This window comes from Lepus europaeus, chromosome 19, assembly GCF_033115175.1.
Source record: "Lepus europaeus isolate LE1 chromosome 19, mLepTim1.pri, whole genome shotgun sequence".
In the NCBI taxonomy this organism is placed as follows: domain Eukaryota; kingdom Metazoa; phylum Chordata; class Mammalia; order Lagomorpha; family Leporidae; genus Lepus; species Lepus europaeus.
The window spans coordinates 17,229,259-17,245,716 of record NC_084845.1 but is presented as its reverse complement, the minus strand read 5'-3'; the positions used below and the strand labels follow the sequence as shown (position 1 = coordinate 17,245,716).

The 16,458-nt window shown below is 60.7% G+C and overlaps 1 protein-coding gene across 1 annotated transcript in view; it reads right to left on the bottom strand.

Moving 5' to 3' along the window:
- PEPD (peptidase D) overlaps positions 1 to 16,458 on the bottom strand; it is a 113,820-nt gene that overhangs the window by 12,069 nt on the left and 85,293 nt on the right. The window contains exons 10-11 of the mRNA XM_062176102.1: positions 8,550 to 8,618; positions 7,281 to 7,358 (exon numbers count right to left, since the gene is read on the bottom strand). Coding sequence (XP_062032086.1) covers positions 7,281 to 7,358; positions 8,550 to 8,618 — 147 coding nt within the window. The remainder of the gene's footprint in view (positions 1 to 7,280; positions 7,359 to 8,549; positions 8,619 to 16,458) is intronic.

Here is a 16,458-nt window from a genome sequence, read left to right as displayed (position 1 = left end):
CAGTCCAGCCTTGGCCGTCACGGGCCAAATGAAGGAAGGGATGGGATCTCTCTCTGTCTCTCAAACGAAGAACTCCAAGTTTAACACAATAAACAAAATAAAATGAGGATGTTACCCCGCACGGGTCTAAGTCCCCATGGGGCCATCAGGCAGGCGGCAGTGGGGAGAGAATCTGCGTGGGGCCGCAGCCCGGCTCTGCCCGGGGAACACAGAGCATTTTCACTTGGGCTCCACAGAGTCGAGAGAGGAAGACGGTTTGTGGTTTGCTGGTTTAGAACATCCAAGAATGGCCTGGGCAGACGGGACAGAGCCAGGAGCGCGGGGAACACAGACTCCTGGGAGGGGCCCTACGGGGGAGGGGGTGACCTGGAGCAGAGTGACCCCTCTGGGGGCAGAAAGGTCTACTGCATGGTGCTGATCTAAAAGGAAAAAAAATAAAAATAAAAAATAAAACCCAGAAATTGAACTACCTAAAAAACCAGGAAGCTCACAGGAACGCAACCAACGCTGGAATTACCTAGAGCAGCGCACGCAAGCCCAGAGTGCGTGGGATGGCGGGCGCTTGCGTTTGCTCAGCCGGCTGGGCTGTGTCTTCCAGATTCTAGAAGCCCTCAACAGTGTTTCTTAATGTCTTCAGATCATCCGCTTTCTGGAGAAGGAAGTGTACACCCAGCCGGCCAGCGCCAGGCTGCCCAGCGGTGCCCGGGCACCGGGCTGAGGTCTATTTTCGTGTTCTCACTTCCCTATCTTTTTCTGTCTTTGTGTGTGTGTGTGTTTGTTAAATCCTCCTCAGAGCTTCTGCACGCAGAAGCGCTGCCGACTCAAGCTGCCCTGGAATCCAGGGAGCGAAGCCATGCTTCGTATAAATCATCCCTGGCCGCCCCCTCGGGGTCCGCTCCGTGCGGGCTGACGACGGCCCATTCGCTCATACTTGGCGCCGTCTGGAGGATCCCTCCTTCCTGGCTGCCTGGGGACACCCACCAGGGACACGAGCATCTCTGGCCGAGTGAATCTGTGTGATAATCTGAGACATCTGGGGACACAGGACGCATCCCAAGCAACACGATGGCGCCGCCAACCCTCCCATGTGTCCCTGTGGCTCTGCTGCTGGCGAGGGGACAGGCTCTGTCTTCCTCTGCCTCTTCCTGGGCCGCTCCAGGCCCGGGCCACCTGCCACCACAGGCCCACCCAGAGCCTCCCTGGGCCTCCTTGGGTGGAAGGCCTCCTGGGGACATGCTGCCATGTCTACCCAGGGCCACTCGGTCCGGGGTTTGTGGCCTCGTTTCAACCCTCTGGGTGGTGGCATGGCTCCTCTCAAAGTGCAGGCAGGTTGGCGGGAGACTGCAGACCCCAGTGCATCCGCCCCAGTGCGTGTCCCAGGCCAGGCCAGGGGATTTCTGAGCAGCGGGAACTCTCGCTTCCCTCCAGACCTCAGCGTGAGACACAAAGGAAGGCACACGGCTGCTTAGAAGGCTGCGGCTCGGTGGCCGCAGCGCCACCCCTGCAGACCAGGCCAGGGCGCTGGCCTCCCTGGGGCACAGCCGGCTGCCTGTCCCGGCCAGGTCTTCCTACAGCGCCAAGCTCCAGGTGTGGCCGGCAGGGGCAAAGGCCATCACTTGCAGGTCCCCCAGCACCGCGGGCTGAACCACCAAGCTGACCCCTCCCTGCGAACTTTTCGGGCCGGCACCTCTGCCCCACTCAATCCTGCCAGGAGACAGCGGCTCCTGGGAGTGGGGGGCTGGCAGACAGGAGGTGCCATGCGAGCAGCCACTCCAGCAGCAGCTCTGGGACCTGGGGACAGTCCCTGGTGCACACGGCGACAATGCAGCCCTGTGCTGCAGGCCTCCCACGTGCTTGGTGACAATGGCTCTCCCACTTCATGGGCGATAGGGAAGAGACAGGGGGCCGCTGAGAACCCCAGAAGCCGCCGTGGCACCTTGCCTGGGAGGTTGGTGGGACCCGCCGCCCCCGCCCAGGGCCAGTGGCCAAGGCCAAGGCTCAGGGCAGCAGCCCCCAGGGGGAGGGTGGCGGGCGGGGGAGGGAGCAGTCACGCGCACGGCACATGCTTCTGTCTGCTGTTTTGGCCACGAGAGCCTCATGATGTCTGAGCACCCGGGCTGCCTGGCCTAGAGCTTTTCCAACTGTGGGCTCTGACGCCAGCTGAGTGGGTGCAGCCCGGGCACCCAGAGACACACAGAAGCACGTGGCAGGGGTGCCTGAGCAGTCAGGGTGTGTCCACCCTACTGAGGACCCCGGGTTCCCACCTGAGACGTGGAAGGCCACAGCCAGCCAGTCTGGACGGATGGCCTGCCTGGCTCCTACCCCAGGACATGTCCTGGAGACCACAAGGAGCTCAGGATAGGGCTGCTTGGGGGGCTGGCAGGAGGGGGAAACTGAAAGGTAGTGAGGTCAAGGGCAACAGGGAGCAGGCCCTGAGGGACACTTGTACTTCACAGCACCCCCAGGCATGAGGATCAGAAGCCACCCTGCCCCCTAGAGCTGGGGAAGGGCCCCCAGGCACAGACCCACCCCAATGGGGGCCGGGCTGTGCAGACTCAGAACAAGCCAACTATCACTGTGGGGCCAGCGATGCCGAGGGGGCCCCGAGGTCCTGGGAGATGGGCACCCCAGCCTGCAGGGCGTGCGGGGTCGGGGTGGGGGCTGTGCTGGAGACAGAAGTGCAGAGGAGGGCGCTGGTGGCACCCTGGCTCGGGAATGCAGCACAGGCAGTGGGAGTGGGGGATGGCAGCCACGGTTTGGGGTGGCTCCAAGTGACCCCCCGGATGGAACCATTATCCAAGTCGGGTTTTGGTGGCCAGGGCTTGGGGCTGGTCATTACCAGGGCAGGAAGCCAGAAAGCCTCTAGGAAGGGAAGGAGGGGGAGAGAGGACCCTGGCAAGCTGCTGAGCGTGGAACCGGACAGGCCCCCCTCTTCCCTAGCTGGGCCAGCCACACAGCTCTCGTGCCCAGGGGCCATGCGGGGATGAAGCTGGGCCCACAGGTCCTAAGACAACAGGTCCTGAGACAACACTGCCCTCTTCTGGCCAGAGCTGGAAGACACACCAGCCACACTGTATAGCTGGGTTCACAGAGGCCCAGCACCCTTGGTTCTGGCTCTAGAAGGTTCTGAGAGGGGGCACTGCCCCCTCCGCCCCCGCCCACTGCCACCTGGTCTGGCAGGAGGTGGCAGGTAGGAAGGATGTCCTAGCTGCTTTCCAAACCAGAGCCCACGGCAGGCAGGCCCTGGACCCCTCCCTGCCTCTGCACTACTGTGGACAGCCTGCCTAGGGGCCCTGGGAGTCCAGCACAGTCCTGCTTCCGAGGGGATGCGGTACCTCTGGCCAGAGCCCAGGCTGGCTGTGGGGGAATGGGGCGGCATACCACCAGAGTAGGGAGGCAAGTCAGTGGGGAGGGTTCTTTTGGGGCTCCCCACTTAGGAAGGGCCCAGTGACCTACAATGAGGATTCATCGGCAAGTGTGCACCCAGTAGCCCTCTTGAGAAGGTGTGCCTTGGGGCCAGCACTGCGGTGGTGCAGCAGGTTAAGTCACTCCCTGTGACACCCGCATCCCATATGCACACTGGTCTGAGTCCCAGCTGCTCCACTTCTCATCTAGCTGCCTGCTAACGCACGTGGGAAAAGCAGCAGAAGACGGCCCAAGTGCTTGAGCCCCTGCCACCCACATGGGAGACACAGATGGAGCTCAGGTTCCTGACTTTGGCTGGCCCAGCCCCAGCCATTGTGGTCATTTTGAGGAGTAAATCAATGGATAGAAAGTCCCTCTCTCTCTGTATCTCTTTCAATTTTGAAAGTCAGGACTACAGAGAGAGAGAGATCCTCCACCTGCTGGTTTACTCCCCAGATGGCTGCAAGGGCCAGGGCTGGCCAGGTTGGAAGCCAGGAGTTTCTTTTGAGTCTGCAGGAACCCAAGCATGTGGGCCACTTCTGCTGCTTTTCCCAGGCGCACTAGAGGCAGCTGGACACTGGCTTTATCTGCTCTGCCACAACACTGTCCCCTAAAACAAATGTTGAAAAAATAAGTTTTTCTGGGGGGCTGGTGCTATGGCGCAGTAGGTTAATCCTCCGCCTGCAACACTGGCCTCCCATCTGGGCGCCAGTTCTAGTCCTCTTCCAATCCAGCTCTCTGCTCTGGCCTGGGAAAGCAGTAGAAGATGGCCCAAGTCCTTAGGCCCCTGCACCCGCATAGGAGACAGGGAAGAAGCACCTGGCTTCTGACTTTGGATCGGCAAAGCTCCGGCCGTTGTGGCCGTTTAGAGAGTGAACCAGTGGATGGAAGACCTCTCTCTCTGTCTTTCCCTCTCACTGTAACTCTACCTCTCAAATAAGTAAAATCTTTTTTAAAAAAAGAAAAATATATACTTTTTCCAATAAAAGGTGTCCCCGCTGGTTTTATAAAGGAAAACGAAAACAGCCCCTGGCTCCTCCGAACAGTGACCGATGGGGCTCCTGGGGAATCCCAGGGGCAGCGGGAAAGGGCTTGTATGGCCCCAGGAGGCCTCCGGCCCCCAAACACTGAGCCAGGGGAGGGCCCCAGGGAGTAAAACCACACCAAAGCCCCAGTCCTCCTCGCCCTGGAAGCCTCGCCGAGCAGGTGGGGCAGGCTGGAGCCCTAAGAAACGGGCATGGGGCTCGGCTCATGAGCTTGCCCAGAGCAGGAACCCTCCGGGCCACGATGGCAGCTGAAGGTGGCCCCTGGCGAAAGCAAGCCCTCCCTGGCACACGTGTCACACAGGACGACGATGAGGCCGAAACACAGCACGGACAGGGCACGCGACTTGGGCGCTCGCTCCCGCCATGACTGGGGCTCCCTCCTGCTCCGCTGCATTGTTCCACACTCAGCACTTGGCACTTCTGACCCCCTCCCTCCCCCCAGTCTCCAGAGCTGGGTGCTGCATTGCTCCATCTCAGCCGGGGGGGGGGGCAGGGCTTGATGCAGGGACCCCCTGAGCTCCCTGAGTGTGCATGTCCCCGGGGTGGGAGGGGTGCCCACATTGGGAAGTACGAAGAGACAGATGGGGCAGGCACCCGCTTCCTGCAGGAGGGGCTGGCTTCTCCCCACACGGCCCCACGGCTGGATGTGGAATAGCGCTGGGGCGTTCACCCATGCGCCCGGTGTGACACTTGCCTGCCACATGCACGCTGCTCTGGGAGCCACTCCGCCTCGGGGAAACCCTGCATTTTGCTCCTATTTGGGTTTCATACCTTATGATGAAGCATTGTGGCTTTTATGTTGGGATAACAGAGTGATTTATTATTTACCGAACGCGGTAGGCACTCGGCAGATCAATTTCAATAAAACAATGGATTATAAATGCCGCCAGCAATCTGGCAGTAGCAGTAATCAACAAAACATGTTGTTCTAAATGCCGCATAATAAATTGACTATAATAAACTCATAATTATTCTACTGGCTACATTTCAAAGTTAGCACCGGGAAAACAAAATCACCAATTTGTGCTTGGCCTGCACATCCGTGGGCGAGATCTCCCAGACCACTCCTGTCTCTGCAGCTGCACCTGGAGACACAGGTGCCACACAGGGCCCAGGAGGGCTGTGGGGACAGCGCACGGCGCTCTGCTGGGCCCTAGGAGAAGCAGCCACGTGCTATGGGGTCATGGACACAGGGGCTGTGGTGTGGGGCCTCCCCCTGGCCAGAGCTGCTCTGGGACACTGGGAGCTGCTGGTGTGGCTGGGGCTCTGCTTTCTACCTGGGACTTGGTTCCTAGGACCTGCCCCGCCCCCTGCTTCCCCCACCCTCCACCCCCGCCGCCCGCCCAGCCAGACTGGGCTCTAGGGTCAAAAGGCATTAGGAAGGGTTTCAGGAGGTCAGAGTCCCTGCACACAGCAGGTGGGCCGCCCCCTTGCACCCTCTTGCTCTCTTCTCCAGCTGAGCCAGCCAACGGCTCCCCAGCTTCCGCTGGCTGCACACCTGGGTGTCTCTGCCCACATGCCAGGGGCGAGGCACCCACCTGGTGGGGATCAGATGGACGCTGGGTGAGGAAACAGTGGAGAGGTGCTCGGGGCGGATCCCGGCAAGGCCGCTGCACACGCCAGGCTCCCGCCCCCTGCTGGCCACCTGAGCCCACTGCTCACAGCCCTGCACAGCAGGCGGCCACATGCAACCCGGTGTAGGGGGGCCGGGGGTGGGGGAGGCTGTGGCCACATCCAAGCTACCTTGGGTCTCACCCTCTGCCTGCTTCTACCCCTGGGAGAAGCGCCAGCCCCTGGAGAGAGCACCTTGGTTCCCAACTTGTGCCCCTTATCCATCCTCAGCAGTGAGTGCCCAAGGGAACTGAGCTCAGAACAGGGGACGAGGGGCTCTGACTTGTCTGGACTGCTGGGCTGGGCTCCTGCCAACAACGGTCACGGTCAGAGCGTCCCAGCCAGCGACAGACCCAGGGAGAAAAGCCGCTGTGGCCAGTCACAGCACACCTGAGGCCCGTGGTAGAGGGCACCCGGCATGGAGTGGGTTCCCACATGTGCTGGGCAGTGACAGCTCAGGGCATAGCATCTGTCCCAGCAGTTGCGAGTCTGCAGGGAAACTCAGGCCCCTGGGTGGCTGTGGGCTGTGGACTCCTGGGGGGCAGGGCTGAGGCTGCCTGGGTGAGACCAGGTCTGGGCAGGGGGCAGCCATCATGTCGCCAGAACTCCAGCAGGGGAAGCAAGTGCATGAGCAGGGCTGAAGAGGAAGCCGACAGCCCGGCGGGGCGGGGAAGCTGTGGCACTGAGCCAGCCTTGCTCAGCAACAGGTGCACTGATGCCAAAGAACTGGGTGCAGCAGGGCTCCCTGTCTGTCGTGGCTGACCAGAGCATACTGCCCAGAGGCCAAGGCAGGGCAGCCCTGGGTGGCCAAGCCCCAGGACCCAGCACCGCAAGGCTCTCTGGACAGTGAGGGGACAGGCAGGCAGCACTGAGGGACCGTGAGGAGGGGCCCATACCCTCCCTGCGAGGCCCCAGAGCAGCGGCCCAGTGTGCTCTGCCCTCCACACCCCGGGGCCCGGAAGCAGGCCTGCAACTCCTCCACTGGGGCAGAGGCCATCAGAGGGGTGGCAGCCGTGGGGCTGCCCACGTGGCCGAGAAGGCACGGTGCAGGCTGTCAGCCCCAGCACGCAGTTTGCGCTGAGCACAGGCCCGGAGACCTCACTGTGGCTGGACCTCTTAAGCCACGGACTGCGAGGCCCCTGATGCTGAGCCCGACCTTGGCCTGGCTGTTCCCACACAGAGGCAGGGCTGGGGTGTGCCGGGGCCAGCCTCACTTACCACATGTCTCCATCTTGGATTGTGCGGTCGTTGGGGGCCCCAGCGTGTCCGTAGTGCAGCACGGCGGAGTTCTCACCGCTGCAAAGAGCAGGGAGGTGCTTAGGCACCCAGCCTCACCCAGCAGGCCCGGGGCCGGCTCCCCAGCCCCTGCCCCACGGGCAGTACCACCTTCCAGCAGAGGCCCAGGGGTGGAGGGGACAGGGTTACAGGGTCGTCTGCCTCCCCTGGTGCCACTCAGCTGGCGCCGGCCCCTCGGTGGACAGCAGCACTGTCTGTCACCTTGCCAGCTGTGAGCGCCACCCGGGCAGCTGCCGAATGGGGTCCGGCGGTGGGCAGGGTCACGGGAAAGACAGCGAGCAGCTCATGGACCAGGAGGAAGGACCTGAGGGAGCTGTCCACTCCTAGTGGCTCAAGGGAGAGGGGCTCGGGGAAGGGCCCACCCTGGGGTCTGGGCCACGGCTAGGGGACGGGCAGGCAGTGGCCGCTAACACCTCTGCCCAAGACAGCTTCATGGATGAGCGATGCCTTTAAGAAAAAAAAAAAAAACAACTTTTAAGTCTGTCCGAGGGAAAGAAAAAGCCCCACCTGGGTGTAATATTTATGGCCCTGTTCGGGAGTCTCAGGAATCATAAAAGTAGAAATAATGATTTTTCTCTCTATCTACCAAAGGAGAACATTTCCAAGGACTGAGATGTTCACATGTATTATTCATGCCGAGGCCGTGCGCGCCGACAGAGCCGCTCGCTCCATCCTGGCTGGGCAGGGGCCAGACCCCAGGGCAGAGTGGTGCAGGGGTGAGCTGGGGAGACGAGGGGGGTCATGCACCGCTGGGACGTGCCCTGCGGCAGGCACCTGCAGTGACACACGTGGCCACACGGTGGGGCGCGTCCAGAGACCCACGAGTTGCCCCCATGTTCATGGCTGAGTCTACCAAGGCCCCCGTGCGCAGTGGGTGTGCCTGTGTAGAAGGGTGAGGCCCCAGAGAGACAGCCCTCCTGCGCTCAGCTCCCCGCAGCCGGCTAGCGGGGAGGAGGGGGCATGACGGCTCCCCTGTTGTGGGCGGGGCGGGGAGGAGGGGCACAACTGCTCCCCTGTTGTGGGCGGGCTGGGCTCCCTCCTTTGCCTGGTGGGCAGAGGCAGCCAGGGCCCAGAGCCTTAGGAGAGAAGAGTGATGTCAGAGCACGGGCTGCGGGCGCTGGTGCCGCTGCTGGCATGTGGGCTCCCGCACTTTTCCCCAGCCTCCTCCCGGGCCAGCCAGGAGGCACTTACCTGCCGCAGATGCAGGTGTAGGAGCTGTGGCGCATGCCGCCCCGGGAGTAGCAGTAGTGCTCGAAGAGGCTGTGGGGGAGAGAGAGAGGTGTCAGGGCGGAGTCCCTGCAGGGGGCTCCGTCCCACCCAGGCACACCTCCGCACACCTCCCCACTCCCACCCCTTGCAAACCCTCAGTCCCCGCCTCCCTCTGCTACGGATCCAAGGCCCAAACTCCTCAGTGTGAGTCTGTGAGGCTTGGGACCTGGTGTCTAGGACCAGCCGTGGGCCACAGAACCGCAGAGGCTGTGCAGGAGGAGGCAGGGAGGAAGCCGGGGCCCACAGGGTCCTGGCCCCCTGCAGAGGAGCACACTGCCCCAGCACTGTCCTGCGATGGTGCGGGGAAGGGCCAGTGAGAGTGCTGCATGGACAGGGGCGAGGGGTGGCCCCCATGATGCATCAGGAACCTCCTCAGATGGAGCAGGAACCATGGGAGGCAGAGCAGGACCCCCACAGACGCAGCACAGTGGGGTGGTCTCCACTAGGACTAGGAGCAAGCCAAGAGGACCCTCTGGACACACTCCCACCCTGAGCAGCGGGGCCAGCAGCCAAGCCTGGAGGGGAGGAGTCGGGCCCCCAGGCTGAGCCCTGGGCCAGCCCAGCTGCTGTTTTTGATCCATGCCAGTTGCCCAGGGGCGGATCCTGGAGTGGCTTCATCAAGTAGGACCCGGCCTCTCCCCCACCATGTGCCCCAGGACCTCAAAGGCCTTATCTCCACCTGGAGTCTCTGGGCTGCTCCAGTTTCCACTCTGGTCCTCCGGACACAGCAGGTGTCTAGGCTCTGCAGAACGCAGCTGGGGAGGGGGTAGTGCGGGGAGCTGCGCTCACCTCCCTCACAAGGCTTGGGCTGCCCTGCCCACCTGGCGCTCCAGCAGCAGTGCCCAGAGCAGCCCAGGCCCAGGCTGGCTTTTAGAGAACTCCGCACGCAGGCGCTTAACTGCCCGGCGCTGTAAATACGAAGGATGCGTGACTGTCAGGGTCGGGCGTTAAGTGGCTGCGACGCCGAGACGGCTCTGCTGGGTCTGTGTGGGGAACGAGCCCTGCAAACGGGGGCTTCAGGAAGTGCACGTCCCCCCCCATCCCGCCACCCTCGTGCTCAGCACCCATGGGGCTGCCATCGGCTTCTGCCTTGATCCCAAGAGGTTAGAGGACCAGTGATCCTCTCGAGGAAAAGGCACAGCCCAGCAAAGACTCCGCTGGAGGAAGGCTGACCTGGTTTTCACCTGCTAACGGCAGGCCCACGCTGGCCGTTTTTGCCCCCTAGACAGCCAGGTCTGCACACCCAAGAGAAGTGTGGAAAAGAGGAGACCAGGAGACACGCCCTGGGCGGAAACTCCATCTCTGGCTGGGGCATCTGACGGCACTCATGCTGAACCTCACACCCGCCTTTCTCTTCCATCATCGTTCCTGGCTGGACCTGTGGACCCGGTGGCAATACCACGTGGTCACAGCAGGCCCTGGCCTTTCTGCAGACTTCAGGTCCAAGTTCTGGGGCAAGGTGGAGGCTCAGGGGGCTGTGGGTCGACGGGGTCGTTGCAGATCCTGAAGGGCTGGGGACGGAGCTGCGGGGGCTGCGAGCTGGGGCCACATGCCTGAGCTGAGGCAACACAAGCCTGCCACACGGCAGCTCGGGGCTCAGCAGGTGCACCAGGGTGAGCGGAAGTGGGAGCAGACCCACTCGACTTCCCACTGACGGCTCACACGCCACGCCGTCACATAGCAACACTGCACATCCTCCGTGTGGAAAACATGGCAGCTGAGGGTTCGTTACTGATCCAGCCGAGTCTCGGGCCAGTGGTTGCTGCAGGCTGCCAGCCAGCACCTCTGTGAACCACAACGCCAGAGACGATGGCCGAGTGGTCAGCCAGAAGCCGTCTCACCTCCAATACTCACAGGGGCTGCACAAAATATGGAAGCTGAGCCGAGTTCACAAGGACAGGAGCAAGGGGCCTGAAAGCTTGGCTGTGGCTGCCATCCGGGGATAGTGATGGTGTTTTGAGCCCATGAGAGGCAGGGGACTGGAACTCAGAGCCTAACCTGCATGTAAGGCTGGGAGCTGGCAGCGGATGCACCTGCAGTGGACTTGGGGAAAACACTGAACATCAAGAGAACGGGGAGCCCGGAGGGGCGTGTGCAGGCTCCGGTGACAGTCCAACACAACCCTCAGGATTCAGCAACATCAGGTCTGTCCGTCATGGGTTTTAGATTCAAACGTGAATGACCTGCGTGACCGGAAACCCTCAAGCCAAGAAGCGAATACAAAGCTTGGTTCTGAAGGTGAGGCCCGCAGCACTGGGCAGGAGCCAACAGGATGCCAAACTGGGCAGCCACACCGTGAGCCAGGGCCAGCCAGGGTCTGCATGTGCTCACACGCACTGCACATGCCCACACGGCACAGACAGCACACCACGCACACCCCCGCCCCAAGATGAACTCACAGTCCACGGGAGCTGTTGGACAACACGAGGCCAGCTGAGGCCCCCAAGGACTTCTGGTAACAGAGTGATCAGACTTCAACACAAACAAAATAACCAGCACCAGTGGAAAAAGAGCAGGCAGATTCCACCAAGAATGAAAGACAGTTTGAAGAACTGAACGGTTTGTCCATCAGAGCACAGCAACAGTGAGATGGGCAGGAACGTCACTGCCTCCTGCGGTCACTGGCACTGCCTCTCCCCACAGACCTGCGGCTCCCACAGCACACAGCCCAAGGGCGGTGCTGGGCCTGCCCCTGCTCACCTAGAAGGACGGGGTGGGACACACCTCCCCCAGGAGCAGGGTCTGCACATGTCCCACCCGCCAGTTTCCTGGACGCCCCCCATGCCGCTCAGTGCTCCCCCGAGCGCTTCTCCAAAGAATGGCCATCCCTCTGACACCCTGGCCCATAAATTACTCCCCAAGGGAGAAGGTGCTTCCCATCCAGAGGTAAGTGAGAACCTTCAGTAACCTGGGGGCAGGGCGCTGTGAGTAATGAGGCGTGGAGTCGCTGCAGTGCTAGGGGCCTGGAGAGGGCGAAGAGGCAGCAGCGGCAGGAGCCAGGCCCACACCTGCAGGAGCTCCGGGGACAGTGTCGCCCGGCCTTCCCCTGGGGCCCGCAAAGCCAGCTGCCCACGGGGTTCCTGGGCAGCCTCTGCCCTCAGAGGTTTATCAGCCAACAGCGCGATAAGGCACAGGCCCTAAGAGGCATGAGCTGCCAGTGATAACAGCAGCAGGGCTGTCCCAGGCAGCCAGGCTCAGCCGAGCTGTCAGTGTGAGCTGAGCAGGGCTGGGGCAGCAGTGGGGAGGAGGGCAGCAGAGGTGGCGTGAGGAGCAGCATGCACCACGCCCTCCCCCTCACCAAGCCGGGCCTCAATGGACTCTGGGTACCCCAGGGGTGGGGAGTGGCGGGACCAGGGATATGGGAGGGAGACAGGCAGGGGTGGTGGAGCCCACGGGGCTGAGCAGATGGGGCCGTCTGGATGGAGGGTGACGATGGGCTATGAATTCTCCACCCAGGACCCTGTGCTGCTGTCCTTTCTTGGAATCCACAAATCCAGCCTCCTGGGGCTCCACTCAATACTGACTCCCAGGCCGAACCCCAGCTCTGTCACTTGCGGCTACATGGCCTCCCCTACTGTAAAATGGGGGCGACAATGGTTCCTCTGTCCCAGTGCAGAACACACAACAGTGCATGGCATGCCGGGAACAGTGTGTTCAGGACACACTGGCCACAGGCGCCATGAAGGGAGCCAGAGGACAGGGGCCTCTCCCACAGGTGGCAGGACAGGAAGTCGTGGGCACCTGACACTGGGCCTGGAGAGAAAGAGCTCCTTGGCTGCTCTCTTAAAACCAAACCGGACCCACAAATTTCATGGCCCAGAAACCAGTGAGGCACATTCTAGCACATTCCATTGCCTCCCCTGAGCAAGCCAAAGCACACGCAACACCTCCAGGTGGTCTGTGGGGACAGTGCAGAGGTGCGTCCTCTGCTCAGGCTCCCAGGACACACTTACGCATGGGCTTCCTGTTTGGCAGGGGGTCACGCTGGCCCACTGTCCCTCCACATGGCTGCTCTGCCCTCATAGAGGCTGGTCCCAGGGTCTCAGTGCACGGCAACGTACCAGGCCCTCGGGTGTATAAAATAGGAAGGGGACATTTCGTGACACGTGAGGCCAGACAAGTGCTTTCAGTACTGACATCTCCGCCCCGAATTACTTTTTTTTTTTTTTTAAGATTTATTTATTTAAAAGGCAGAGTTACAGAGAGGCAGGTGCAGAGAGAAAGAGAAAGAAAGAAAAAGAGAGAGAGAGAGAGAGGTCTTCCATCCACTGGTTCACTCCCTAAGTGGCTGCAATGGCTGGAGCTGAGTGATCTGAAACCAGGAACCAGGAGGTTCCCTGGGTTTTCCCACGTGGGTGCAGGGGCCCAAGGACTTAAGCCATCTTCCACTGCTTTCCCAGGCCACAGCAGAGAACTGCATAGGAAGTAGAGCAGCTGGGACTTGAACCAGTGCCCATATGGGATGCCGGCATTGCAGGCAGCAGCTTTACTAGCCATGCCACAGCACCGGCCCCATCCTAGTTACTTTTAATTCACGTGTATTTTGATTGTTACGATTATTTCCTAGGTACAGATGACCATTATATAATGAATGTGATATGGCCTCCTCCCCTTTTTGTTAATTCTAAAGAGGCAGAGACAGAACTCCTGTCTGGTAGTTCATTCCCCCAAGTGCCTGGAGCCAGCCGGGAACTCAGCCCAGGTCGTCCATGTGGGTAGCAGGAAGGCTACTACCTGAGCCATCGCTGCCGCCCCCCAGGGTGCGCACCAGCAGGAAGCTGGAGTCAGGAGCCGGAGCTGGCTTAACTGGAATGTTCACTGCCAGGCCAAATGCCCACCACTCACTACAGGAAAATCCATTCCAGAGCAAGAGAAACCCAGCCCTGCAGAGAGCAGCCCCGAGATGCACCTGGGGCCCAGTAGGAGTCTCTTGCTCTCCCAGAGTGGGAGCAGCAGCCACGGAGGACAAAGAGCCAGCCCCAGCTGCCTCCACCAGAGCGGGCAGAAGGAGAACTTGCTTCCCCAGGACTGGAAGCCCCCGCTGGGCCAGCGCCAGGATATTCTCGATTTCCCGGGGAAGGGTGGAACTGCTGCACGGTTTTTTCTGCAGTGACCAGTGGGTGCCATCAGGAGGTGAAATGAGCCCCGTCCATTCTCATAACCACTGCCCCGGTGGATCCAGGGAGCCACGCGGGGCTCTGCCCCAACTCCCAGAGGGTCCCAGCTCCTGCTTGGCCCGTGTTCTCTGAGCACCTTCTGCAGGGCAGGCTCTGGAACTCATCAGGGGACAAGAATGGGGGGGGGGGTGTCCTGGGCTTCCCTTCCCCCAGGGCTCAGGGTGAGGTCAGACACAGACAAAGCCTGGACAAGCCACCACCAAGGCCCTGAGGGTTTTCGATGCATTCCCACAGTAGTCACCAACAAGGGACTGGCTTACAGCCTTGCAATTAAACCAGAAACACATTCTGAATCAGACTGGTGCTAGCGGAGAGCTGCTTAGCTGCACGGCCCAGCCTGCCTGATGTGGCACCGCTGAGGACCCAGGCAATCGGCCATAGCTATGGGGACGTCACCATTGCCTGCAGCCTTCTTTGCTGCCTGGCGCTCCCTTGCCTCCTCACTCCCTCCTCCCCTGACCCTCACCCAGAGGGAAGCCAGGGAACCGTGGGGGGAGTGGGGGGAGGGTGTGGAGCCCACGCAGGGTGTATGATCTTGCCCTGGATGCCCTAAGCCTCAGCTCTGTGAGTAGCTGGGGGCTAGAAGTGCTCCTGCCTTGGGGTTGCTGCAGTAGCTGAGCTCCATCAACACTGGGGGTGGACGAAGCCAAGCTTAAACCCTTCCAGGGCTCCGACCTCACACCTGTGTGCGAGGCCTGAGTTGAGTCGAAAGGGCCCTGCAAGGACAAATGGTCCCATCCAGGACAGGAGCAGGTGGTCCGGGAGGGGCCCCTGGACACAGAGACCCCAGAAAGGGAGAACCCACCGACTGCAGGCAGGTGAAAACAGTGGCAAAGGCTGCCGCAGAATCAGCGAGAAACACCGAAAAGCCAACGAGAGCAGCGGCTCGCCCTCTCTCTCCCCAGGAGCAGCCTTATCAAGGTATGAGATAATTAGCATTTTAATTGGATAATTGGGAATTCTAAATTGCCTATCTTGTATTAAGCATAACTGAGGACATAACATGACATTCAATTAACAAATCTTCCCCTTTATTCTTGCCATGCCTGATTAAGTTGAATTTCTGAGCGCCTAGGCACCAGGTACCGGAACAAATGGACCTCTTTCTCAGCTGCTGAAGCCCTGGCCACGTTGGACGTCACACAGATGTGGAAAAGGTCTCAGACTCTGGCCTGAGAAGTTCTTAGAAATCACCCAGAGGACAAGAACAAAAGGCCTCCCCTCACCTCATCGCCCAGAGGAAACCTCCCCCAGGAGCTGGCTGAACACTCCACTTGTTTTAATGCACAAACATAGATTTTTACAAAACAGTTCGCTGTCGACAGTGCACAGGCAGGAAAGAGCCCAAATCCTGAGGACACAGTGCAATGAACTGGCACAGACCAGGCACGCCCACACCCTCGCCCCGCCCCCTCCGCCCACCCTGCCCTCTGCCGGGGAGCACTTAGATTTCATTTCCAGATTGCAGCGACTATGAATAATTCTTGTGTGGTGTTTTGGGGCCCGTGCACCCGCAGGGCAGAAATGCTGCATCATGGGATTTCGTGTGGGTTCAGCTTTAGCGGCAAAAGCCCAGGAGCTGGGAGTCTGCCCAAGCAGTCATGTCCATGCATTCGCCGTCCCGTAACGCCTTCCACCACTCAGCTGGGCACAGGGCCCAGCTGGACTGAAATGGGTTTGGAAGAACCAACAGCCCCACCCAGTCCCAGACGGGGGCTGGCCGTCCACTGCTGCTATAACAAGAACACGTGCCTGGTCCGCAGATGCGTGTCTACACCCGCTGCACTTCCATTGCTGTCAGCACGTCCAGAATCTCCCGATTTTTCCCACTGCCACTGCCTCCGCTCTTCTCCTGATGCGCAGAGGGCGAGATTGGTCCGGGGGCCCTCCCTGCTTCGGGTCCCGTCCACAGCAGAGTGTGCCCCCAAAGGCATCCTGCCAGGGTCACAGGACTCCTTTGCTCAAACCCAGCCCTGCCTTCCGCCGGCACCCCACCTTCTCTCACCCCAGCCGGTCTCCTGGGACACCAGGCAAGCTCCTGGCTCAGGGTCCCAGATGAGAGCGTTCTCTCTGCCTGCACTGGCAGCCCCAGAGAGCCACAGCCGGCCCTCCCCCTTCAGGGCTCTCTTCCTCCCACTTGGGGAGGCACCCAAGTCCCTGCTGAGGGCTACCTCCCTCTCCCTGGAGTCCGCACGAGCACTCCCATGCTATCCCTTTGCCCAGCTGTCTGCCTGTCCACCCTCTGCCTCCCATCAGGCTGGGGTTTTATCTGTTCAGAGAAATAAATATAAAGATAGATAGATAGATAGATAGATAGATATGATCTGAGAGAGAGAGAGAGAGAGAGAGAGAGAGAGAGAGAGAGAGAGAGAGAGAGAAACTCCCATCTGCTAGTTCACTACCCAAATGCCCACGATGGCTGGGGATAGACCAGGCCAAAACCAGGAGCTGCAAACACAAGCCAGGTCTCCTACGTGAGCAGCAGGGGCCCAACCACTTGAGCCATCATCACCGACTCCCAAGTTCCACCCTAGCAAGAAGCTGGAGCCATGGCCAAGACTCAACCTGATTCTCTCCTTTGGGACGCAGGCATCTTAACTGTGGGGCCCAACGCCTGTCTGGGACTTGTCGGGATCAGTGCTTGGCACGCAGGA